Source organism: Rhea pennata, chromosome 12 (assembly GCF_028389875.1).
Source record: "Rhea pennata isolate bPtePen1 chromosome 12, bPtePen1.pri, whole genome shotgun sequence".
Lineage (NCBI taxonomy): Eukaryota > Metazoa > Chordata > Aves > Rheiformes > Rheidae > Rhea > Rhea pennata.
Window position 1 is genome coordinate 15,123,918 of NC_084674.1, and position 27,467 is coordinate 15,151,384.

At 33.8% G+C, this 27,467-nt stretch overlaps 1 protein-coding gene across 1 annotated transcript in view; it reads left to right on the plus strand.

The window, feature by feature from the left end:
• ERC2 (ELKS/RAB6-interacting/CAST family member 2) overlaps positions 1-27,467 on the plus strand; it is a 368,050-nt gene that overhangs the window by 174,498 nt on the left and 166,085 nt on the right. The window contains exons 8-11 of the mRNA XM_062585913.1: positions 14,510-14,647; positions 21,337-21,477; positions 21,965-22,105; positions 25,497-25,532. Of these exons, the coding sequence (XP_062441897.1) occupies positions 14,510-14,647; positions 21,337-21,477; positions 21,965-22,105; positions 25,497-25,532 (456 nt within the window). The remainder of the gene's footprint in view (positions 1-14,509; positions 14,648-21,336; positions 21,478-21,964; positions 22,106-25,496; positions 25,533-27,467) is intronic.

The window sequence follows — 27,467 nt, forward strand, 5'->3', positions numbered from 1 at the left end:
CTCACTCTTGTTCCTGCTACCATTTAACTTTTTTATGAGACCTGCTATAATTTTTTAAATGGGGACAGACGCCTCCAAGTCTGCCCAGCTATATAGGAATGACAAGATGATACAAACCAAAAAGTATATGACTGTTCATCTTAACTTATTTGTATTAAAAGTGTATGTATGCAAAAGTAGCTTTTTTTCCTATGTGGATTTATATTACAGTATATTCAAATAGCTGGCTTCTCTGACTGCTTGCATATCGAATAGTGTAAACATTTTCTGGAAAAATCTTGAAAAATTCTTACGTAAGCTAACATATCCACCTTCATGTACATCTGCAAAAATAGTACAGAGCTGGGCCTATGTAACAAATCTTCAGGTATCTTCAAATACTTAAGGCATGGAGTTGAGCAGAAAGCTAATGATTGTTGTAGGCTAGCTTAGAGAAATAATAGAGGTCATATTTTGAGATGTCTGAAATGTGTAGTTGAGCCAGACTGCAGGAACACTTCAGCAATCAGTTATTACCATGTGACATGTAAAGCGCTGTGAGATGTGGGAATTCATACCCAACCCAGTTTGAAAATCTGGCCCTAAATATGTACAGATGGTTGTTACAAGAGGCGTTCATTTGTCAGGAATGAATGTCCACCTCTTTGTGTATCATAACAGAAATGTTAGTTAATTTTGTATTGGTGTCTTTATTATCTGGAAAATACCTATTATATTTCGAATTATGTCACAATCAGTAGATACAATGAGAGTAAAAACTTTTCAGTGGATGTCTGACAAGACAGTGAGCCCTGCTTAGAAGAGTCCAAAAGTCAAGCTGTTTTGTTCTGAGAATTTACTGGTCCCTAAGGAGAAGGAGACAAAGACTGAATATTTCCAGATACGTATTTCCAGATACACAAGTGGATATTATCAGCCCAGGCTTCTTTTGGCCAGCTTCCTGGTGAAGGTTAATTTTAGCATTAAGTTCCAGCTCTTTCTCAACTGGAGTCTGGCAACAGAAGCCAAGCTTTTAGTCCAGGAGCTCCTCTCTCTGTGGCAGCCTTCTCCTCTCCTGGCTCTGTTTGCCTGCTGCCCGGCTCTTGCAGCCCAGTAAAGGCATCAGCTGCCTTGAGGGCAGCTCTGCTCTCGCAGTGGCCCGAGGGGAGCTTTCTTCTTCTCCCACTGAAAACTCACCATCCACCCCGTTCTTTCTTAAGGCTTATTGTTTCTTCCAAATGCTTCCTGTACCAGTAAATTTGAATCCTATGCTAGGGAAGAAATCTAGAATCTTGTAGTAACTACAGATAGGTGAAATATTACCTGCAGTAATTGTATAATAAAAACAAACACACTTTGTTTCTAAAGAAAATAAAAATTAGGATGCTCTCATAGCTTTTAAATGTTCATGTGTGTGTGATAGTTGGCTGATATTTGAGATTATAGTTAAAAATTTCATTTTTATGAAAATTTCATTTTCATTCATTTTTAACATTTGCATGCAATAGCACCTTATTGCAGGTACTGTCCAGAGAATATAAGTGCATGTTCCCAGCACACGATATACATTTCTTGTAATGATCAACATCATGAATCTATTTTTATTATTATTTTTTCCCACTCTCCCAAATTAAGGGGCACATATATTCTGTTTTCCCTTTAGCTAAATTTCTGATTGTATTAAACATTTTTAAAAAAATTGTACTGCTGCTTCATGCTTCTGTACAGTTCTTGACTGATACTACTCACATTTAACAGATCTATAAACTGACTCATTAAGAACGTTGTAATGAGTTGGGAAATACTTGCTGAATATGTGAGTAAATCTCTTGAACTCAGCCACTGGTCTGTTTGCCTTTCTCACCTTCTTTAGAAAAAAAAGTAATTACTGTGTCCCATCAATCCAGAAGCTTGATATTAATGCAACTTTCATGTCTTTTAATGATACTCTTTTTGTTCTTGGCATCTTTAGAACCGTACTGTGACTGGTGAATGTGTAGAGTGTCACTAAGTATCAAAAGTACAGACAGACCTAAAGGACTAAACTGTAGCACCCTTTTTCTACCTAGGATGTATTTTCTAGGCCTCAAAATATCTCTATATTCCTAAATCGGTTGCTCTCTAACACAGAGATGTGGTGTAAACAAACTTGACAAAACCCTTTTAGTACATATGTTACAGTTTAGTAAAAGTAACGTAGTTCTGTTCAGGTGATGGATCTCTACAGCTATGTTTTGTGACAGTGGGGTTCAAATTTTCTTTGCAGTGTTTCTGTGGAGAGTGGGCTTCAGATACGGAAAATCTATGATTAAGACCGTGTTTCTCTTCAGCTTACTGTATCTGTGAAGTATGTGACAATTTTGAAAATGGTTTGTTTTGATACCAACTAATGAGAAAAACAGATGTAAGATTCTTATTTTCCAATTATTTTCTGAATTTCTAATAATGTATTTGCAGTCAACTCCAATATTTTACTATAGTCATACTGTACGTTGGACATCGTAAAAACATAAAGGTATGAATAAAAATGTGATCTTTTCTGTGGTTTCCCTCTCCAGAATAACAATAATATATTGGAGACTTGAGGGAAATTTAACTTCTTTTTTTCAATGGAAATATGAAAACAGCTATTTGAAAGCATTATCTAGACTTTATTTCTTTTTGATGCTTTGTTTTTCCTTAAAAGTAGAAAAAGTTGCATGTGAAAGTTTCAGACTGGAATTATTATTGTGGCTTTGTTATTATACTTACCTTGTTTCTTCAACAGAAAAGAAAAAAAGCAAAACAAACCCCCAAACTATAGGCATTCATGTGGCTCTACCCTGTGTATTGAAAACCACTGCATAAAACAAAATGAAGGCCTAGGTGTATCTAAGACAGTTTTCACATCCTCTTCAACAACCTTAACTTTCTGGCAAAGTTCATTAGCTTGACAGTGTGATAGATTGATGAATCAAAACTCTAATGAACCTTGGTGGGAACTTTGTTCCAAAGTCGAGGACAGCTCACTGTTAGCAACTACCTATCACAGTCTAATGAAAAAATTTATAATGGAAATTGTCATAGCATTCACCAGCTGGCAGAGAGGGATTCCTATATTGTAATCTGATTTGGGAAAAAAAAATGCTTGTTACTACTTTTAACCTCAGCCCAAATCTGGGCACTCTGTTGTTGAGTGTCTCACGTTTATAGTTGTTTCCCTTCTTCCCTCTCCCCCCATAATGAAGCATGAAGTGGTAGAGGAGGAGAGTATTTCAAAATCAAGTGTGCAGAAACTTCTGCATGCTGAATTTGAAAGTATTGTAGGTCTCCCTTCTTATTGTAGGTTTTGATTTTGTTTATACACAAGACTTAGATATATCTTGAAGAAGAATTAAATTTAACCCCCATTGTTTCTCGTAAAACGTTGTTTCTCTTAGAAATGTGTTTTATCCTGATTGTTACTAGGTATGCATAGTCGTAGTTGATCTTACTGATCAAATCAAGTTATAAAACTGCCTTTGCTTTGTTCATTTTTCCTTTCGCGTTCAGTGCTGCTGGCACTGTTTGTTGCTTACTTCACATTTTTTATTCACATTTTTATTAGCTTCCTGTCTCCAGTTGTTCTTTTCTCTTTATTTCAGCTGTTCCTTGAAAGCTTCCACGTCCACCTGTCTGCATCTGTGCAGACTCTTATCTTTCTTTGTCTGGTATTTTCCTTAGGTTTGGTTGCTGTCACAACTTAAGTGCTCAGTAGCAAAATCACAATTTTTCATCCAAAGTGATGTTTTCTCTATTCTGTTCTTTGTGTCTTTTTGCATATTTGTTATCCTTTCCAGCACTATGCTTTACAAGTTTGATGTCTTGACTATCATGTTGCATGTTCAGTTTTTCTTCAGATTTTTTTTATTCTGTGATCCTCTACTATTCTTAGTATTTACTGAAATGGTTGCTTTTTGACCTCTCTCAGCTTTTTTTTTTTTTTTTGCTTTTCCCTGTAGAGAGTTATTTTGCACTTATTATTAGTACTCTCTCTTTTGACAAAGCTTTCTCCTTCTAGGTGTGTACTGGTTTCTGTCTTCTGTTGAAAATTCAAAGTGTAGTTTACTTCAAAGCATGTTGTTAGAGTACACCATTTATCTTTTGTTCGTGTTGTTTTCTGTTAGAGTTGTTGCATACTGTATAGATTATTCAAACATTCGTTAACTCAGAGTAAAAATGAGTGTCTCACATAATAACAGAGAGACTAATCAGGGAAGTGAGATCTGGTCCTTGCTCTGAATAACACTTAGGTAATTACAGTTCAGCACAGAACAGTGTCTTCAGGAAAAAATGAAACATCTCATGCAAGATTGTTGTCGAGTAAGAGAGACAAGGGCGCTGTCTGGAGGGAATGGAGAATGAGCTCTGGTTTCTACAAGAGCTGGGAGGAACTGGACCTGCATTTCTCGCATGAGAATTCATGGATTAATTCTACAAAAGTTAAACTGTGATAAAAGGTCTCTAAGGACCTGTTGGAGTGGTCATAAAATAACAATAATAGAAGAAATTCCTAGCTATAGCTGTTTGAAAGGTTTGGGTTAATTTGTGAATAATTTTACTAAGTACCCTCTAATCTCTTTTCCAAAAGGTTCCAAATGTTAGTTTGTTCTGTATGCTGAGAGCTAACCACTTTGTACGTGCTCGTTGTTGTATGTTGTGTGTATGTCTGTCGCAATAAATAACAAGGGAAGACCATGTATTCCTTAATAGGCACAATTTAATTGTCTTTAATTAAATTCTGAGTAATCTACATTTATAAATGAAAATTGTAAAGCATAAATCCATAGATCTAATGCAGATTTTGTCCTCTATTGAAAAAAAAAAAAAAACCCTCTCTCACAACAAAGGGGGGAAAAAAGAAGTGAAAATTAATTGAACAGAAACTTCCGGATGAAAGAAGTAACCTCAGAAAAGATTTAAACTGGGATTGCTGAAATATCAGTTCCAGTTATAGAAGAACATGGATACTCCTTAGTGGAACTGAAGCGAAGTCATCGCTAGGGGAGGATGAATGCTTAAATAAATGGAAGTGAATCATTTAGCCACCATAGCTAAATGTCTAATCTTCTTAAAAATAATCTTTATAAATCCATGATGTGATATCTAGTCAGTAGTTACTCCAAAGGAAAACTCCTTTCTGGCTCTGTTTTTTCAGTCTTAAAATCTTTGTATAAAAATGCCAGGTTCAGAATTTGTAGTTTGCATGTCATGGCTGATGTATACAGTGTCTTTACAGAAAACTTTGAAATATGTTTGGCTTCAGTTTCTAGTAATTATTTCTTTTCCGTACAATCACTAAAGCAGCCATTTTATAAGACTGCATAGTAAAACATAGCACCTTAAACCGAATGAGCTGGCACAGTGAAGTTAAAAGTTAAATTTGTCTCTTTAGTTGATACTATGAAAGCAGGCATTTCTGTGAAGCTATGCGTAATATTGACCTTATACTTAAGCACACTGTATGGGGTTTGAATTTGTAAAAGAACGTACAAAAGAGTCATTGCTTTCAACTCTTGTTGCTTATTCAACCTCATAAGGGGTCAGCCATGCACACATTGCTTTTTTCTTTTGAACAGTGTATGCAGAAGATAATCTCTATCTGATGTCCTGTTGTCATTAGTGTAATTTTATACTTTCAATATCATACATTGTTGCATGTGAACAAACAAAAACTGAGCTGTCCTCTTCTCTTCTCTACATCGTTTCATACTAAGTGTGCTTGCATAGTATGCATCTCCATTATATAAAGTTAGTTTCTTTCAAGTTCTTTATGTGGGTTCATCTGCTGTATGCATTAGACTGCTCTGTTGAGTAGGTTAGTCCCAGGTTTTGCAGGTTAACAAAAGGCTGGAGAATAATCTGTGAGTAAATAGTTTTCACAGAGGGCAGTCTTGAGTAGTCCTGGGATAGAAGTAGTCACAAACACCGAGCAGTCCTTTTTTTCAGAATTTCAGCTGATTGCTAGTGCTCGTTTTTGAAGCAAATTTATTCTAGCTGTTAAATAAGGCAGAGTTCAAATTCTCTTGCAGTCTTTTATGACTGTCTCAACACAGTCTTGCGTTACAAAATTAATAGTACTTAGTATGTCATTCCAAGACTTGACACTTGTTCTCTCTCTGCGAAGCAGCACACAGCTAGCTTAGCATGTCATTACATATTAAAAAGGACAGTGTAATCCCATGGGATATTTTCTCTATAAGTTCATGATCAGCATTTTTGATACTGAACAGTAAGAGTAGCATTTTGTAAGTATATAGGATATACCTAAGGTATCTTAGGTAACTTACTGGTTTGTGTATGTGTGTGTGTTTTAATTTTATTTTATATTGTAGAATTCCTGCAAAAACTCCAAATAGAATTTGAAGTTTTGTTTTGTTTAAACGCTATATAAATTAACATTCTCTTGTCCCAAAAAACTTGCTACTTTATTAGTGACAAGGTCACATGAAAAGATTAACAACTCCAATGAAAGCAAAAGGGAAGATGATCCTGTTATATTAGGCAAAATGGCAGAAAACAGGTGATTTTTAATCACATAAATGTGACAGTTAAAAAAGAAAAGAAAAAGTATCGATATAAGAATATTGAATAACCATAAGAAATTTTCAAATCACAGTGTTAATCTAACAATCTGCTTAATCCTAGCAGTGAAAACTGGATGAGTTTGAGTAAGCAGAAAATGTGTTATATAGAACTACCTTACCTTTGGAGGGAAACACTGAAAATGTATTTCAGGAAGAAATATTCCGTTTAAATATTTTTTAATTTCTTACTCTAATCTTATGTCTGTTCTGTTTCTTATGCTTGTGAAGTAAGCAAAATTCTGCTGGATTATTTTCCTTGTTGCTTGGATAACATGAGTTGGGGAAGGTAGCAACAGGGTAATTACTAGAGCATGCCATTTCTCTATTGCCCTTGTCATCAGGTTAGTGTGAAGGCTGACGTACGAGGCAGCGTTTCTTCATTGGCTTCTTTGTGCCTGCCGCTGTGCAGCTGGGCTCTGCTGCTTTGAACTGTAGTCTTGAAGGAAGCTTGCGGGAAAGGAGCTATTCAGAAAGATCTTTCATCAAATCCTGGCAAACCCATTGATTTGGATATTGATTTCTCCTTGGGTGCACACCATCCCTGTGGCTAGAAATGTTGTGCTGCTTCTTCTCTCAATAGTCAGTTTAAGTGATTACTTGGAGACTTGACTGAGTTTGTTCTTTTTTTTTTATTTATTCCCTCCCCCCCTCAATCTTTCTGTATTTCTTTATCCGATTGCCTATGTTAACAGGTTATGTAAAATTTGTAGACAGTTTAACGTCTGATTTTACTGGCTAGGTTTTAGTAACCCACCATCACTCCGAGACTGTAGGAATGAACTGTTTGTGTGATGTTGGACTATGTAAAAATCTATGAGGTTTAAGAAGAAATCTTGTGGGGCAAAATAATGGAAAGAACATAAGACTGGAAGATACTCTTGAGCCATATGGTATTTTTAACCTGAAGTAAGCACAGTGCTAGTCTGGAGAATATAAATTTGGAAGATAGTAACAGGAAGGAACTCTGGAAATATCTTAAATTGAGAACAGATGGTGTGTTAGGCAAGTATAGGTAAGAGTCTTCATTCTCTTGAGAAATAGTTGAACATCTTCATAGCTATTGGAGGTACGAATGAAATTGAAGAGAATTCCATTATGTATTGGTAAGATCTGTCAGCCTTTTTACAATTATCTTGGTAAAGCCAAGATTAGTGAAAATCTTATACTTTAATAAATACATTTAGTTGCAAACTGAAAAATAGAATTTTATAGCATTTATAAAAATTTATACTATAATTTCTTTATCACATTTTTTTTAATCTAAATGGCTTAATATTTTGACATTTGAAGAAAATATACTTAATGCTGATCTGTCTTTCCTACTTACAAGGAAAAAAGGAACAAGTGAAAGGTAGTGATACTGAGTGATAAAGCACTTTCGGGGCTTCTCTCTTTGCAAAACTAAAAACAGTTTTAGAATGCCAAACTGTTGAAGCGGAAGTTGCTGAACTCATTTTGTTGATTGAAATTCCACTTAAATTGGGGGAAAAAAAGAAAAAAAAGTCGTATCATGAATGTCAGTGAAAAGCTATAGAGACGTGGATGAAGCTTCAGATAGTTAAAATATATGATGGAATCTTAAAAATACTTTGACTAACTTGATGTTTATTTTTTTTTGTATTTCATTACAAATTATGTGTGCACACACATGCACACAAATAGAGATGTTAGGATATCTGTAGATATATGTATTGTACTCAGTCGCTGCCAAAGCTAATTCTTTTGTGATACCAGATTCTGAGATATGCTGAGATGAGTCAGAAATGGACCACTGGTAGCATGAGACAGAACATTTACCATGAGTCATACTAACCGATAAAACTGAATTGTTTGTAAATAGTCATGTAGACTATTTGCATTTGAGCTACTGCTACCTATTTTTTCTGTTCAGCTTAGTACTTAAATTTTTGTCTTTTATAAATGTAAGCTAACATCTGAGAATGAATACTAAGATTTAAAAGCCATACTTTTATGTTCATGTTGACTGAATGTTCTTGCTTATTAAGTTGTTTTCCCCCTAATTCTGTTAATTGTTTAAAGTAGAATGTTATAGTACTTTGAAAGTAGTTCATAATAGTAAGGACTATGACTAAATCAGTAGTAAGATTTTTTACTAAATAATGAAAATGATGTATACAAGAATTCTGTTTTCATCTGCTGTGTTTGAATTTTAAATTTTAAATGAAACTAAACTTATATTGTGAACAGATATGATTCTTTCTGTAAAAAGAAACAAATCTCAGAATTTTGTCTAGAGAAATGTCAAATCAAGCAAGAATTATAAAACCTAGTATTATAACATATTTGTTATTGGAGTTTTTTAAAATTCATAAATACAAAGTAGAGTGGAAACTATATGGAACTACGTTTAGGTATATGAAACTTTAAGCTTTCACAAGGTAGGCTTAGAGATTCTCTGTTAAATTCACTCTTAGACTTACACTCTCTTATACTTTAATACATATCAATACATACAGTAAAGGCAAATTGTTACACCTTGGAACAGTTCCTTTGATTATAGAATTTTCTGGCAAATTCCACGGTACGGTAACCGTCTTTAATTTAGATAATGAAAGCAATTTTCTTTTGAGAACTTGAGTTACTATAGAATTATAAAGCCTGTCTGCTGGTGAGATTTAATTTAATCCTGTGAGTATTAAAGAAACATTCCTGAGTCAGTTGCTAAAAAGTGACAAGATTAGCACTTCCAGTTTATTGAGAGGATGCCCCATAGGAAGGACATTTATCTGTAAGTGTAAATGGTTTTTCTAAATAGGAATAAAGCCTGTGTTAAGCTGCAGAAATACACATTTTCTGAAATACAGAAGGCATGGAGCAATTTCTTTTCAAATTGCTAATGGCACAGCGACATAGAAGCATAGATAGGTAAGTTACATGCTGACAAAACTAGATAGTAACTCACTTCCTATCAGATAAAATATAAATGCTTGCAGGTTAAGAAAAGGTCTTAAAAGTCTCTATTATAAGTTGAATACAGGAGCGTTCAAAAGGTAACAGGTAAATTGTTGTACAGCAGTAAAATCATGTTTGTACTGTATATATGCCTGCACCCAAATATATGTGAGAAAAAGAACAAGAAACCCTCCAGTAAACTCTATCTAAACTCCGGATTTTAAAAGCCCAGGAAGAACTAAATCATATCTTGTGTTCCAGGATTTTAGCATCCTGAGACTGCTCAATCTCTTTGCCTCCTGCAACCTTTCTGAGAGCTTGTTGCGATTAACTAGTCAAAAAATCTTGTTTGCATTAGCAGGTCCTTGTTAATCCCGTGCCCATCCCAACAAACACACTCACTCTCTGCGGTACTGATTCCCAGTGTGGTCCTGTTCCCTTCAGTGTATTTTCTGCAGATTTATATAGCACAGATAGAAGAATAATGAAATCCTTTTTTCTTGTTTTATCTGTGGACTATGCATTGAATGACTGATTTTAAAGCAGTTGTGATTCAATAGGGATGTTTTTAATTTGCTGCCTGTTCTCTTTACCTCTGAGGGAAGAATTTTGTAAATGCTGAATAATTTTAGAACATGTTTTCTTGGTTAAGGGTTGGATCATATTTTAAATTAATTTTAAGAGGAAGGAAATCGTGTAAATGCTGTGGAATTCAGATAAGCACTGTGCATAGGAAGTGAGTACTATAATTTAGGGTGCGTGGAATGGGTAGGTCAAGCTGATGATAATAAAGGACCAGATCTTAACTTTGCTTCAAAAAACACGTAATCAGTATTCACTCTCCTGTTTTATTTCCTCGTTGCTTGAGAATGCAGCTTGATGAAGCTGAAATGTGCAATTGCTTAAGGATTCCACAGGGTGTCATGAGGTAGTTGTTCGAATCGTTAATACTTGGACGAAAGTAAAGAAAGAAGCATAGTGTGCAGTCCTCTGAACACCAGTTAATGTAATTTTAGATGTGACTAATACCCTCGCCATAAAATAAAAAGTTCTTAACTCATTAACACATGTATCCTGTTTCTGTATCTATATAAAATATACACATGAAGAAAAATATTATTAGAGATCGTTTACAAGAGTGAACTATTCTATGTAAGGTCTTCCCAGCAGCCTTTCTATATATATCTTAGTGTTTCACATCTTACAGAACAAGTGGAGTCTTTTTTACATATCAACGAACGGATATAACAAACCGTGTATATAAAAAGACATAAAATTTGCATTTGCCACAGCAATATGAAGACTTATGCCTCAAATGTGCCTTCCAGTTTACTTTCAAAAATTTTTAACTTATTTTTTTAATTTTTTATTTAATTTTAATTTTATTTTAAATTGATTTAAAATAACCATGCATGCATGCAGCTGCACTGTGGATTTTTATTTGTTGATTATAGATCTCTATGATGTCAGTATAACTGATTAACTTCAGACTTTTTAACTTCAGACTTCTTTTTCTAGAAATGTGTGACGCGGGAGAAGAGGAAAAAAATTATAACAAAGTATGCCTAAAATTAAGTGGTTTTGATTATAGACACATATTTTTGCATATGGGGACCAAATTTTTATTGCCGTAAGTGTTGAGTTCAGTGGAGTTGCACATGTGTAGAATTCAGCTTTGTAATTGTAACAGAAACTTTTAAATCTAGTATAATAGTAATTGTAAAGAATCCTACTTCTATTAAAATCTGAATTGTATTAAGTGAAAATAGCACTGGTCATGAGAAAATTGCATTATTATATAAAGTGGATAGCAAAAAAAAAAAAAAAAAAGAAGAAGTGTAAAATCACTAAGAATAGCCCCAAGAATTTGAATCCATGTTGAGAATAATAATTTGGCTAATTTTAAAAGCATATTTAAATCCTATCCTGAATGCTCAAAATTGAGATTTTTAAGCAGGAAAGTGTAAATTTTTAATGTGAAGTCTGAATTATCTATCACTGAAGAATTTAAACACTTTTCATGTGAAGACTGCAGTACCAATTCAATTAATAAATGCTACCAGAAAGATATCTTGAAGGCAATAATACATTGGTATGTTTTCCAGGGTAGCATTATATTATCGAATATGAGACAAGCTCATGAATCTGTTTGTTAGACCCTAGTGATTAATAACTTCATCACTCTTGAATTTGATTTGCAGTATTTGTTAAGAGAATTTGCTTGATTATTACTTTACTGTGTAAAGGTATGCGCTTTTGATTTTATTTACTCATACTGTCTTTTGGTCCTAAATGTCCAATGAAAGACTAAAACAGCTGCTTCCTTTTAAAATAGAGTTGTCCTTAATACATTACTGCTTCAAATCTCTCCTTATTTAGGCATCTCAGAGTACATTTTATGTAACATCCCACTAGATTTTTCTGTTACAAAGTCTACTGCAAGTTGACCATATCCTGCGGTTTTCAGTTTTACCACTGTTTTTCCTCCTTCATAATAACTGTACATTAGAAATTATGAATTTTATATAACCTTTGGCATCTGCAGAGCAGAGGAAGTCTCCATTGATTAAGAAGGCTTTTTTTTATTATTCTTTAAGTTTAGTTGGTTGGGACTACTGTAAGAATACTATAAACTACTTATAACGTTGAAGATAGTTAATTATTTACAGTTACGCAGGTTTCCTGTAGAGCTTTGAACCTCAGTTTTAAACAATTTCAACAAACACAAAACAATAAATGCTGAACTTTACATATACACAAGCTGTAAGTCAGTGGCAGGCCGCCTGTGGTGGTTTCTTGGCTTGTCACACCTATAGGATATTGTTGAAAAATAAGAATTTTATACAAATACCTAAAACGTATCTGGTACAATATTTGGAGATATTTGTTGTGAGAAGGAGACTGTAACATCTAAAATAATGGTGGTGTTTGGGGAGGGCACTGCCAACAGACTTCCTTAGTGGGGCCTTCCGTATGCATCTGGAGTCTGGCAATAGTCTTGTCTTATGCGTGTAGGAACAGAGCTGTTGAGCAAGTAACACTACTGCATGGGTAACAGTCCACCATGTAAAGAGCACGCTGCGTGACCTGGGGGTGAAAAGGCATAAATGTCTTTCAAAGTTTATAAAGCTCTCAGTGATCAATACCATCAGCTGCTGCCATCCACAAACTGCCGCTTTTCTGTGATGCGGCCCAGCTGATTGTTACCAGGAGAGATATTCGTGGTCGCTGTTGTGTTGCGTGCTACAGCAGATTACTGCTCTCAGAAATAAAGACAAACAGCAGAGTGTCCTGATCAGAGTTTCTGATATTGCAGAATCAGTCATCCACACAGACGTACTCCCCACAGTAACTCCATTTAATCTGTTTTTAGCATAGAGATAGTATATGCTTCATTTTTGATGCAACTTCTGAAAGTATGATCTAGGGAGCGATGAGAAACTGCTGCTAAGGTCTGAGAATTGTGTGTGCGCGTATTGCTGTCAATGTAGACTGGGTTCTTACTGTGCTGTCCTATGTCAACTGCAATATAATATGTTCTGAAAGAAAACAATGTTTCTTAATCTATCTGAGTGCCATGATATGAAAGAAAAATCTGTTTTAAGAATGAAATTTGTTATGCTCTGTGGTAACATTTTCTAGGCATTTCTGGTAACTCTGCTGATCTGCTTATCAGATGTTTTTTGAGGGTCTTACATCATTTGGAAAAAAAAAAAAAACTTCATAAAGATGTTTTGATCATTTCATATAAATTTTACCCAGCAGATGTGGCAAAGCAGGACAGGTTAAGAAACCTTATGTTCTTGAGGTCATTTGGTGACCTGGGAGCATGATGTAGGTTTCCATATGCTGTAATTCACAAATAGAAATCAAATGGATTGGAAATAGAAATCAAAAGGATTGGAAATAGAAATCAAAATTAAGTAGTGTAATGATGAGTTGTGGAGACAATGCAACACTGAACTTCTCCAGTGTTCTTTTGTAATTTACCTGCATTCCATTTCCCATGGAATTTCTTAGATTTTGCTCTATATTTGCACTATATGTCTTTTGCAAGAGTTGTAATTTATTTAATTCATTTATTCTAAAACAGTAAATGGATAGACAATGCTTTTGAAGCCTTTTATTTATTTTTATTATTTTATTTATTTTATTATGTACCTTTTATTTATTTGCTAAACATACTTTCTACCAGTTCAATTTAATTCTTGTAAAAGGCTCTTCATGTTGGAACCCTGCTTTCAGTAAAAGGAACTCACTTAAGTCAGTTGCCTATGTAAGTATTTTATGGAACAGAAGCATTGCTAAAATATACAGGCTATTTGGCACACTTTTCATATCAAATTTTGCAACTTTTTAGTGAGGAAGACTCCCGTTGCAGACAGCAAGAGCGTTGCATACACAAACAGCGTGTTTTTGTTCTTACCTTATGGATTTAGGCATATTAATTATGGCATATTACATAAACTGATATGCTAAAATAGTAGACTAAATTGTAATAGTAAACTAAATGTTTTCCGAAACATAAACATCCTGATCTCTATTCAAAGGAGTATCCTTTACAGTAGGACATTGAGCAGTTAGATAGGTTGGTTAATCATCTTTCCTCTTCCTCACTCTTAGGGCTCACTGAACTCACTTTGCCTCTTCTTACCGCAACTAATAATCTAAAGGGGCCATGCCACACGTGCTTTGAATTCTGAGATTATGCAATACATTAAAGCAATTAATATAGGCCAATATTTAAATAATATAATAATACCTGACTGCACTGAGAATTTGTTATCAAAACTTATTAGAAGATGGTATTTTTTGGCGAAGGAAAACAGTGGAAAGAATGGGACAGAAGTTAAAAACTACTCATATTATAGTATGCAGATATTTCACAGTATACTGACGCATATGTATCATATGTATAATATATATATACGTTCAGTTGATCCTATTCTCCAAATCCCTACTTGAATGGTAAGGCAATGTTGACGAATATTGTGATCTGTTTTCATTTTCAGATTGAAAACCTACAGGAACAACTTAGGGACAAAGACAAACAACTAACCAATCTAAAAGACAGAGTGAAATCATTGCAGACGGATTCTAGTAACACAGACACAGCACTAGCAACCTTAGAAGAAGCTCTGTCAGAGAAGGTAATATTTTATCATAGAACAGCGTTATGTGGTGCTCCTCTGGGTAAAGTGTGTCCAGAAAATATGTCTTTTTCAATTGGTCTGGCACCTGTAACAAAGCATGTGGGCCATGTAAGGATGGCAGGTGGCTTAGTAGTGCACAAGTGCAAGGGATGATTCCTAGTTTACGAATTGAACCAAACCTCTGAGCTGAGGAGCAGAAGAAGCTCTTAAGAGGGGATGAACTAAAAGGCACAGGACAGGGGAAGATCTTCCCTTAGTAGATGGGGTGAGTGGTTGCTAAGTAGATGGGTTGAGTTATCTAAAAGGCACTGACACCTGACTTAAAGAAGGTAGAATTTGGATTTGCTATAGTTTTGTGGCCTTGATTATCCTGTTTTCTTGTCTGTTAAGTTACACAACTTAACAGTTTGCCTGACCGAAGAGCCAACAACTGGCTGTGGCAGCTGTTCCCTTGGCTGGCTGTTAATGCCATGGCTTGCTACACTCAAGTTATATGAGACATTAGATTTTGTTAAAAAAAAAAAATTAAAAGGATATATATTAATAATACTTTATTTTTCCTTTAAAAAATGTATGCCTTTAATTTGCAAATACTTAAACCCGAAGGACTAAATCTGACTGATTTAAATTAGTGACAACGTTCCCACCAGCTTCAGTGAGGTCAGAATTTTTTGTACTAGTTAACTTTAAGTGTGAGGTAATTCCAGTGAATCCCCGTGTGCCAAAAAGATTAGTGCAAGATCTGTTTTTTGCAGCTCACAGGTCTTAATATCGTGTATCATTTAAATGTCCACAGGTGAGCACAACTTGTTGAAATATGTTCAATTCTGCAATGCATAATCTTATGATGGTATTTATGATCATGTATGATTTTAAAATGCCATGGTGGTGTTGGCCCTAACAACTAAATACTAATATGGGTTTTTGATTTCAATCACCTTACCAATATTTGCATAATCAACAATATGAGAAAAATGGCATTATTATTACTTCTGTTGCTTTATAGGATAAGCTTCTCAGAGCTTGAAGAATTTGTGCATTCATTACCTTTCATTGCTAATTCAGTGTCAAGATTTATTTCAGATTGCCATAGTAAAGGTTCAGAATTAGATAAGTGAGGCTAATTTTAATATTTTAGAAAAGTTAAGGAAACATCAAATAATACATCCAAATCCTTCTCCAAAAAGTATTTTTGCAACTCTTGCCTACTTCATTTGGTATTGCATAGTACACAATACACAAGCAAACACTTTTTAAAAGAATCAGTGCAATGAGTGCTTTTTTCAAGTGGAGTTGATTAAAAGTCACATGAGGTCCCTAAAGCAATTTTTCTGTACAAAGTAGTCAATTTGCTTAAATAAAATCGGCTGAGAAGGGTGTCTTCCCTGCGATATTTGCAGGTGGCTCTGAGACACTGGTTCTGAAATATTAGCCCTTATCTACAGATGAGCTTTATAGCTGAATGTATCAAATATTTTGTGACTTGCCCAAATTGTTAGCCAAATTAGTATTTGAACAGGAATGTACAGCTTGTAATTTACTGTGCCCAGTTTTCCAAGTCATCCTAATGGCTCTCAGTAATTTCTGCCTGTAGTACTGGCCTAAGATCTACAGAAATTTTCCATATAGATTAACCTTTTCCATTGCAATTACTGATAGAAATATGGAGTAGTTTTTTGTCCAAATCAGGCAAAAGAAGAACTCTCAGTGATGGTTTCTCAATAATAAGTGTATCAACATAGATGCTTTTATCAATTTAAATTTGTAATGCTGCCAAGAAATAATGCTGCTTTTATTGAGGAATAGCTGCTTACCATGGGAATACATTGGTTGACAATAATTAGTGTAGTCCTTTATTTCTTTATAGGTTAAGTCCCATACCAGCTCTTACTTTGTTTTTTTCTTAGAATTGTTATCAGACCTAGTTTGCAGCTATATCCTCTTGTTTTTATACTCTAAGGATAGGCACAATTTAATTCTTTGGGAATTCACCAGTTTTAGTAAAATATTCTCTTAAGAAAATACTCCAAGAGCATCATGGGAAACTCTTTTAAAATTCTTGGATAAAAATGATCTGCACAGCTTAATTAACTACAATGCACTAAAATTATATTTAATTGTATTCCTTACAAACTGTAGGAATAAAAGGATTAAAACATGATCATATGATAGGAATATGATATGACGTATTTGAGCATTTAAATGTTTTTCTGCATCATTTTTGATAAATTTCAGATTTAAATTTAGGTTCTGAATTAGAAAATATGGATCATTATTCTTCATGAAAGTAGAATTGTCCAAGTATCTCTCTGCCCACCTCACATCTCCCCTTAGTGATTAATTGGCTTGGTCACAGTAAATGAGAAATGCTTATAGACAACAGTATCCAGGAAAATATTTGAAAATTAGAATATGCGAAACTGCTATCAGCTTCCTTGATGTTTTAACAAGGAACTTTTCAGAGAATATCTCAGCTCTTGGACTGGCCCAAAGCAACTCAAGAGGTTGCTTTCATGAAGCTGATATTTATAAAGTTGGTCCTGCTGTAGCAGCATATAGTAGATAAGCAATTGAGTATGTCTGATAATAGAGCTATATGCTGCTACAATTCAGTTCCTGCTTCTGTGATAAAGTGCAAATAGATTAGACCTGTGAGGTCCTAGATTAGTGCATAGGGAAAGCTTGCCAATGCAAATAAGAGTGGAACAAGAACACATTGTTGGGATTTCTGCGAGTTAGCTGTTAATCAAGTAAAATGTGGTATATTAGGGCCTTTTAGCACATGTTTTGACATTTAGCCTTATGCAGCTGACAGTTAAATTAGCCGTCTTTTGTGATTGACTGAGAAAAATTTTATGCTCTTTATCTATTAATAAAATGAAATAGTATTACATTTAATTTATTAAAAAAAGAAAAAAAACATTTAGGTAAATAAATCTTCAAGATGGCATTGGTAAGAAGCTAAGTATGAATATAACTAGGTGTATTCTGAATCAATTCTTAGGCTATTCCAGTTAGTGTAGGCTAGGATTTTAGCATTAATATTCAAGGGATTGAGAATTTATATTGTTTGTTTTTCAATGAGCCAGGCATATTTAGGATCCCATGTTATCCCTTTCTTATGTAATGTATGACATATAATGAAAATAGCTAATAGAATTTTAAAAAGCTTAAGATATTATGTTTACCTTTTTTTCATTTGTGTAATACTCAACAACGTTGCTGTTTAAGAACCTTCGTTCTACATGAACAGATTTCTATATGAAATCTTGGCTGTGTGCGAGTCAAAAAGAGATTTAGCCAATGGATGGAATGAAGCCAGGATTCATGCACCTTGTGCAGTTTTAGGCATCGCAGTGCATGAAAAGTGATAGTGTTTTGGAAACAGGTTCAATTACAGATATCCCAATGCCTTCAATATTTGTCTTTTTCTTTTACTGCATGCTAAATGGAATGCAGTATGTCAGGGCACACTAGATAATAAATGACAACAGCACCGTGAATGGTGAATAACAATTGCACTGACATACCTCTTACAAGATTATTCAGTGTCACACTGATTATTTTCCTCTATTTAAGACATTCTAAATACATGTTTTTGCAGAGTTTATTTCACCAAAGACTTACTACTTATTTAAATGAAGATCCTAATCTGATTGTTAAAACTTTCCTAATATTAAACATTAATTTTAATAATACATATAAAATACTCAGGGTGATGAACATTTTTCTTCCAACTATTGGTGATATAGAAATCATTAGAGCTGAAAGCCAGTATCATCTAACTGGAAGAAAAAGAAAATTATCAGAGGAGTGCAAATATTTAAAGTACTAGTAAAATGACTATATAAGGAAAAAATTTGAAATATATGATGTTTTGGACTTAGGTTTAGTTTTGCATCTAATAATAGATTAGTCATTTCGCCAGCATCTATGAAGTTTAATACCCTACATCTGCTTTTGATACTTGATCTTAACAGCTCATGTTACATCATAGCAGATGTTACATAATAGCTTATGTTTGCTATAGAAACATAAGACAAAACTAGGTTAATTTTCAAATATTTAAAATAACAAAAATAAATACAACAATTAAGGTTGAAACTATAATGCTAATATGCTTACTTGCACATACATGGGGGATATACAGTTAACTGTCTAATAAATGCCTGTGAACATTAGAAACGTTCGAAGTAAATTCACATAGCTCTAAGAAACTGTATTTTTTTATTTCTTGAATTGGCATTGTGAATTGGCATTCAAATATTGTCAGGGAAGTACAGACCATATTAAAGTCAAATAGATTTCAGTGTAGACAAATTTTAAGTTGGTAATTTAAAATAATAACAGATGTATCTAATTCAGAGATCCATGCAAATTGATTATTATTTTTAAACTTTATAAATAAATGTAATATAACATACAAATGATAGGAAAATGAATAACTGTCAAAGCTTCAAGAATTGCTTGGTGAAATGCAAAAGATTCTCAATCTTCTGAAAAGATTAAGTATATTCCCCTTATTCTAGGAACAAGTTCCTTTGCTAGCTAGTGTAAAGGGAACAGTAGACAACAAGCAGAGAAGTTGTCACAGTTGTCAACAGAGCTACTGATATGGCCAGTGCTGCAGAAGGACAAATTGTGAAACTCTGGAGAAAGAGCAAAAGGGAAACAATCACTGTTTGAGGCACATCTAGAAAATATCCCTGCCTGTCTTATAGAATCACAGAGTTATTGAGATTGGAAATGACCTCTAGAGATTATCTAGTCCAACTCTGCTGCTCAAAGCAGGGTCAACCAGATCAGCTTGCTCAAGGCCTTCTCCAGTTGAGTTTTGAGTATATCTAAGGTAGGAGACTACTGGGATGAAAATCATAGCCTTGAGTTTAGGCTCTTATTTATGGGCATCTGTGTTGATAGTACGCTTTCTGTAAAATGTTCTTTGATCTTTCAAAAGTACAGCAGCAATCTTCAGAAGATTCTCTAGGGCTTAGAGGAATGTCATACCCAAATATGAAAGAAAACGGATGATTAACTAGGATAGTCTGAACTATGTGTGTAAAATATATGTAAGTATATTTAATACATGTATATATTTTATATATATGCCTATTCATATATATTTAAAAGTACTGTAAATGCTTAAGCTAACTATCAATAAATTATTTTCTTTCTTTAAAATGACTAAGCCTATTACAGATCAAAAAAGGGGTTGAGTAACTGCTGAAATATTGGTTTTGTTGTCTTGTTTTTTTGAGATATAATTAGAGCTGATAGTATATGAGTATAGGCAAAGATAAACATAGTATATTAGCAGTAGAATGATATATATATATATATGTGTGTGTGTGTATAAAATATATATATGGCAGTAAAAGGAATCATAGCGCAAACCAGGACGGAGATTTTTTTCTTGTTTTAATAATAGGCTTTCATCTGAGTTGTACAGTTCTATCAAAAATATTTTAGCATTGAGGCTGCTTTTATACTGGATGTTTCAAGCAAAGTTGCAGAGAGGACTTGAACAGGATCCATGAGTATGCTCACGGCTGTAACTGAGCCATGCCACTTGTAGTGTAGAAGTAGTTCAGTCAATATGTGGTTTTGTCCCACGAAAACTTGACTTTCCCCAAAGTGGCTTCCATTGCTTTCTTTGACGCTTTCCAAACTCACTCTAGTAGTTCCTGGATACTCTGCTTAAATTGGCCTATTCCTAATTTCAATGCAATTCTCCTGAGTATTTAGTTTTACCCCAAATATTTCTCTCTATTGACTATTATTTAAATCCTTCAAATGTTGGTAGAATGTGGTTTTTGAAGAATATAGTCAAGGCTTAACCAAGCAGTACTACTGCATCTACTTTTAATGTTTCATCTTCTGAATTAATTCTCCAGTCCACTGATCGTTATTTGCTCTGTTACGCAATGAGGCTAGAACTGAGCACGTCTTCTAAAAGCTCTATCTTCAAAGATAGATACCTAAGGATACTAATTTCCAAAACTGATGATTTAGACAATCTTTATTATAGCAACTGTAACTCAGTGAAGTATTTAGAATATAGTTTAGACGTATTTAGAAATATTATTAATAGATGGAAAAAATCTTTCTTTGGGAATCATAATCGTATTGGTGAAATTTTTCTGCATCTTAGACAATATTTTGTTGGTTCTCTCAAAATACAATACATCTAAATGGTAAGTAACTGATATTTAGCAAGTGTTTGATTTATAATTCCGTTACAAACAATGAAAAAATCTCCCTGCAACCTGTATAGGTGCTACTAGCAATCAAAAATATAATCGCATTCAAGCTGAGTAAACCAGTCTTGGCCTTTCTGTTCTGAACTTTTATTCATGACTTCAATCACTTACAAATGTAGGAAATACATTACTGAGATGAATAACTTTCCATATCTATCAGAGCACTATGCATATTCATACCAGTATAGACCAATAATAAAGTTAGTATGTCTCATAAAGCATCTGAAGTCTTGATCTGTTGCTACTGAGGTAGCATCAGGGGGAAATTTTCTATTGACTTCAATGTCCTGAAACTTGATCATTGGCTTGAATCATCCTCTTATCCCAAAGGTTGATTTTTTTCTAGGTGCCATTTAATGTAAGAAAATTTATTCCTCCTTTTCTTAATTCCCACCTTTTGCATTTTGTAATTCTTTCTAATGTTAGGAAAGAATAATAGAGCGCTTGAAGGAGCAAAGGGAACGAGATGACAGAGAAAGACTTGAAGAAATTGAATCTTATAAAAAAGAAAATAAGGACCTGAAGGAGAAAGTTAATGCTTTACAGGCTGAACTGACAGAAAAAGAGGTCAGTCTTTACAGTGAAATTTTAAAATTTGTGTTCTTCTATCTATGTCATTATGATAAAAGAAAGCACATTAGGATTACTCTCAAATTGTTTAAGCTACTGAAGTTCTGCTCCAGAAGTGGTATTTTCTTATGCATATTTTGTAGTTCTCACTTTTGTATGGAAAATTCATAGTTGTGTATCTTCTTCCCTATCTTTTCCTTTACATAAACTGTCAGAAGACTTGAATATTCCGTTGTTGCACCTGTTTTCATTTGTCAGACTAATAGAATCACTATGAATGTTTCTGTGTTTCATTGCATACTAGTTCCTGCGTTTTCATTTGGTTGCAGTCTCAAAACACTGTCCTTTGCTCTAAATGCTTATCTTTGTGTCATTTCACTTAAAGGGATGGGAGGGAAAAGAGATTTCAAGTAACTAATAAGTTGGCAATAAGTTAGTGTCCTGGTGACTAGGAATTAACGTTTTACTTTTGGTCATTTTTCAGTCTAGTTTAATCGATCTCAAAGAACATGCATCTTCATTGGCATCAGCAGGGCTGAAAAGAGACTCCAAACTTAAGTCTTTAGAAATAGCCATAGAACAAAAGAAAGAAGAGTGTAGTAAGTTGGAAGCACAATTGAAAAAGGTAAGTTCCATGCTAAAAAAAAAAACCCAAAAAACAAAAAAGCAACACCCAACAACATCCAAAACTTTGAAAATACGAACTTAATTTAGGCTTCTGGAGTTAATCTAAAATCTACTCATCTTATGATGTTTGGTGATGCTTGCGTCAACTGTTGCTAACTTTTTTTCTGAAGGGGCTTGTATCAAAGCCGCTAGTGAGCCTTGGGAATTATCTTGAATATGACGGAATATTCCCTATATGATGGAATTCTGAGAAACAGCTGGAAATAACTAAACTGGCGACAGGACATTGGAGGGGAAGAAGAAAGTCAGAAAGTAGAAAAAGTTACTGAAGCAGCAATTTGTATGTGTATGAATTTATACTAGAATTAAAAGTAGATGAAAATGTTGGTAGCATGTGAAAAAAAAATCAAAGGCTGCACTTTCTAACGGAAAAAAAAATGTTTACTTATAAAATTGAAAATCCAGTTAGGTTTTATTTTGGCTTTTTTTGCTGATGAAGTTCTTCTTTTGCTAAGGTCTTTTTTTCGTAAGACTTTTTGCTGGTCTTCATGAAAATAAGGTTGTGATAATTAAGCAAAATAATGGCTAGTTTATCTCAGGCTGGCAATTAATTATTTTTATTCAGCAAGTAGCAGAAGCAAGCATTTAAAGGAAAGTTTTTTTAAAAATATAACATGGTTTTATTGAAATTGATGCATTAAAATAGTTTTTTGCTAAAATGATTTGCAAATTTTGTTGATGCCTTTTCTACCATACATTGTTTCTTTGACCTTTTTCTGTGTCATTTGGTAATGTCTGCTCATATTGTTCAAACACCAGTCTCATGACATACTTGATGGGTTTAAGCATTATGTTTGCCTCCTGCAATTCATGATTAAGTTAAGTCAAACATTAATTTTTGATATTGATATCTAATGTTGCGTTTCCTGAAAAGATTAATCATTTATACTGTATGACCATTGTTAGGATAATATTCTGATACTTTTTTTTTTTACCCAGGTTGAGTAGTACCTTGCTCTGTGTTTAAGCACATTATTTTCAATAGCCTTGCCTGTGAAGAAGGTATTATGGAGTGTAAAGGAGTATGCCAGCATGTAATCCTTATATTTCTATAATTTTTCAATTCAAGATGAGCATCTGTGATTAGGTGCCTGTATAGTTGTTGGATGAAGGAAGGGAATCTTTTTGCAATAAAAGTACACAAAAACTTTAATGAAAGTCAACTACTTCAAATATTTAATAGCTTGTAAATGCTATTTACACTAGAATTAAAATATCCAAGTAAGCTATCTCTCTTGCAATTCTTTTGTTTATCAGAAAATTGGTTATTTTATTTGTTTTCATTTTAAGCAGTAGTTACAAAAATCTAAAGCACAGATCATGTAAAGAATGGAAATCCTCTTGAAAGACTTGAAGTCCTCCAATCTTTTATTACGTTATATCTAAACACATCATGTGGTCATGGAAAAATAAGCAATTATAAAAGTCAGCATCTAGGATGTCTTTCGTATAAAAAAAAGGAGTATGTTCCTTGTGTATGAATACAAAGGATTATTAAATTAAAGTTGAAAACATAGTAGTTTTGTTCTATCATAAATACAACGTAAAACCCCAATAGATATTCACCCAACGTTTGTAGGAGACCAGGTATTTCCACAGTAAAATGTAGCTGCCTTTGTAGGCATGGTTAGTTGAACAGAAACTGACTGTTAATGATAGTAGACCCCAAACAAAGTAATTTTCAATGCATATTTTCCATAATAAAATATTTTACATTTAAACCTGCTAATATTCTGTGGTAATAGTGATTGGTCCCCAGAAATCTGGTTTCACTGTATTTTCCCTCCTTTGGACACTAACTGAAGCAGAAATCTGGGTTATTTTTGCATATGTCTTAATTAGGATAGGAATTAACATGAGCACATTTTGGAGGAAGTTAATCTGCAGCTCCCGTACGTGTGCTGATGCCTGAACAGGAAACTGCTGAAGCTAGGAGGAATGGGCAGTGATTTTAGATCGCTTTCAAAAGTGACTCCAAGGAACTATCTGGTTTTTTTGAGAAATCTGAATGTAACTTTTTAAATATCACAGAGGAGGTACTTTTCATTATGGCATTTTAAAATGATTCTAGTTAGTTTAATTATGATTTACATGTTGTACCAGATTGTATTAATAAATGTGAAGATGGTATTCTGTACACATTTGCTAGGAGTTACTGGTTTCCATGAGTAGTTATGGTAATAAGTGCTATGCTTGAAAGAAAAATGTGTACAAGAGGCAAACCTAAACCAAGTCTGTGATCAAAAAATGATTTGCTTTCATTTCCCCCCCACCCTCCCAGTTCTTCTATTCTTGTTTCGTCTCCTCTCCCTCTTTTTGGAGAAAATAAGATTCATCTTTTAATAATAAAACTGTTTTTGGCTGTGTCTGATTAGATCAAAAATATTTTTCAATATTACTTAACTAGACTGTTTACATTTCAATAAGTGAAGAAGTACTGATTCTAAAAGTACTGTATTTTAAAGAGGAGACAGAAAATAATGTTTAAAACCATAGATATGCTTATTAAACATTTTATGCCAAAAATTATGTATCAAAATTCATAAATTAAAAAAAATCATAAGATAAAAAAGGAAAGAGCTCAAGGCTTTTTGTGCCAAAATTCCATGGACTTTTTTGCTCTCTTTCTATTGATGTTAGTGAAATAACAGCAAGAATTACCTAAGATATTTAAGTACTTTTATAAAAATATATAAAAATATATCTATGTGTATATTTTATATATGTATATATATATATAATCTTATTGTCCATTTTAGAATTTGTTCTTTTTGTTGTTTGTCATTTTCTTAAATTTACTTGCTTACTGACATATTTGCTGTTGCCCAAGTACCTTTTGTCAAGCTCTACTCTTCAAAAGTCATTCTGCATAGAAAATTCAGTCTTATGTCAAAACAAAAAAAAAGTAATAAATTTAATGATAAAATTTAATTAATCTTTTATTATTACCATCTTCGAAGCTTTGGTGATAAGTTGCAGCCTTAGCCAAAAGCACTTCTAGTGATTCATTGCTTGAGACCAGCACTTAATGTATCATCAAAAGTGGACACCTTTCTTTATTTCATGGGTTATTTAACTTGAGAAAAGGAAAGTAACACAAACCTTAAATTTCTTACTCCAGCTATTCTTTTTTGGGAGCCAAAGTCAACATTTATGTTTCCCCAGTGCCTCTCTCTTTCACCAAGGAATGTTTAGAAAGTTAAATTTCTACTTTTTTATGACAAGTTTTTCTGTGCAAATGCACTGGATTTGTTGAGCTAATGCTGTTTTCCTGGATCTTTCCTTCTTTTCTTGTCTGTGCTTCACTCCTTTCCAACTTTGCAATGTAGCAAGCTGAACAGTTGTTCAATCAGATGTACAATCCAGTAAGTTCTTCCTAAAAACGTCCACTGTAACATATGAAAGCATGAGGATCCATTACCTTACTTTGTGTTGTGCTCTTCCTCTGTGGAGCTTTGCAGAATATTTTTGATGCTTACCTATACCCATTATATGGAAATAAATTAACTTTGTGGACTTCAAGGCCATTTTTTGAATATGACATGTATTCTGCTGCTGCTTATAACACTTTGAAAAAGCAAACATCCTAGCCTTTAGGTCCTCAATTTCTCCATTAGAAAAAGCATGCAGACCATTATTACTTTTATTTTTTTTTTCTTCTGCCTCCTGGAGTACTTTTTTTGATCCTTCAAGCTTAAAATATCTGCTGATTTTTCAGTTTATCTCAAATGACTAGGTTGCTCATGTGAGTGATATCTAGGAAGTGATGAGTACAATTTTTAAAAGTCTATACAATTAAAATAGTTCAGATCAGTTTTACTCATAAAAGATTGTGTATATTCAGCATATATAAATTAATAATATGGAAACATTGTACTTAATCCAAGAAAATGCTGAAATATAAAAGGCTGAACACAAACATCTGTGTTTAAAAAAGCCAAATAGCATTACTTTCAGTTGTTTAGCATTATTATTCTTCCTAAAGTGTGCTTTAATTGCACAGTATCCTTTTGTCTTGGTTGAGATCCTTTTTCCGTTTGAGGAAGTGCAGCAACACACATTCTCTCTGCAGAGAACAGTTTCCATTTTTTTGGCTGAGACTGTTACAGTTAATATGCTTTCAGCATCACAGGACAGAAATGATGATGTAACTGGATTGAAATAGCAATTTACAAACTATAACTTTATATATTAATCATACTTGGAATTACCATGTAATGGCTATTGTGTATATAGGAGAGCTAGTTTTATAGGTTGTTAGGTAATATGATAGAATACATTAGGGAAGGTACTGCCTTTATTGAACTCAATGGGAATTTGGCCATTAATGTCAGTAGACTAGGAGTCTGTCCTTAGAGTCTGTTGTTGCTAACTTCTCAGCATCGAATGGGTATGTCATGACTTAAGTATTGTAGAAGAGAGTCCTGCTGTGGAGGTACCATGTTTATTTTTGAAGTTATTGATTAACTGTGGTTCGAACCTGGTCATATATTGATTGTAGGTAGGATAAAACTTCTACTATTGTCCCCCTTACCATCTGGCATGTTGCTGATGAAAAAGATTTTTCCTTTGAACAAGAGAAGCCTTTTTATGTATCATCTTGGCTCATGTATGAGATGGTTATGTTTCGTTTCAGAAGATTGGCACTCCTGCTGTCATGTCACTTCAGACTGAAGTCTTTTTGTGTTACTTTTCTCTTGATTTTCATAAGTGCTTTCCAATCATTATTTTAATTGTAGTTATTTTTTCTATAGTGAATTATTGTTTGTAGCTGTTGTCTATTTGTATATGATATTGCAAAGTCAGTCCTTATTTTTGGTTTTTATTTTTTTCCCTGTCTTTACATGCTTAATTTTTGAAATGATCAACTCTTGACAGTTTAGAAATAATGGATGGAAGATCCTTTTGCTTTGGTAGCATGCAGCAGTGGTAGTATAAACATAGGCTAGATTTTCTTTAGTAAACTTTTCTTCCCATCTTCTCCTACTTATACATAACATTCTGCCTTGAAGAATGCAAATAATGATGACCTCCCCCCTCCTTCCCTGCAAACGACCTAATGTCTTGAAATGAAATTGAGACTTGACTGAAGTCCATGGCAACATTTTCATTGAATTCTACAAGGCCAACATTTCACCTCTGTTCTTTGAGGTGGCGTAATAGCAGTTACATGAAACAGATTTTGTATTGCAAATCATCGTGATACTTCATTAAGTAGAGTGTTTCCTCACCATTTTTCATTTGAGAATAATAGTGTTATATAAAACCAGATGGTAATCTAGTCATAAAATACTGAAGCT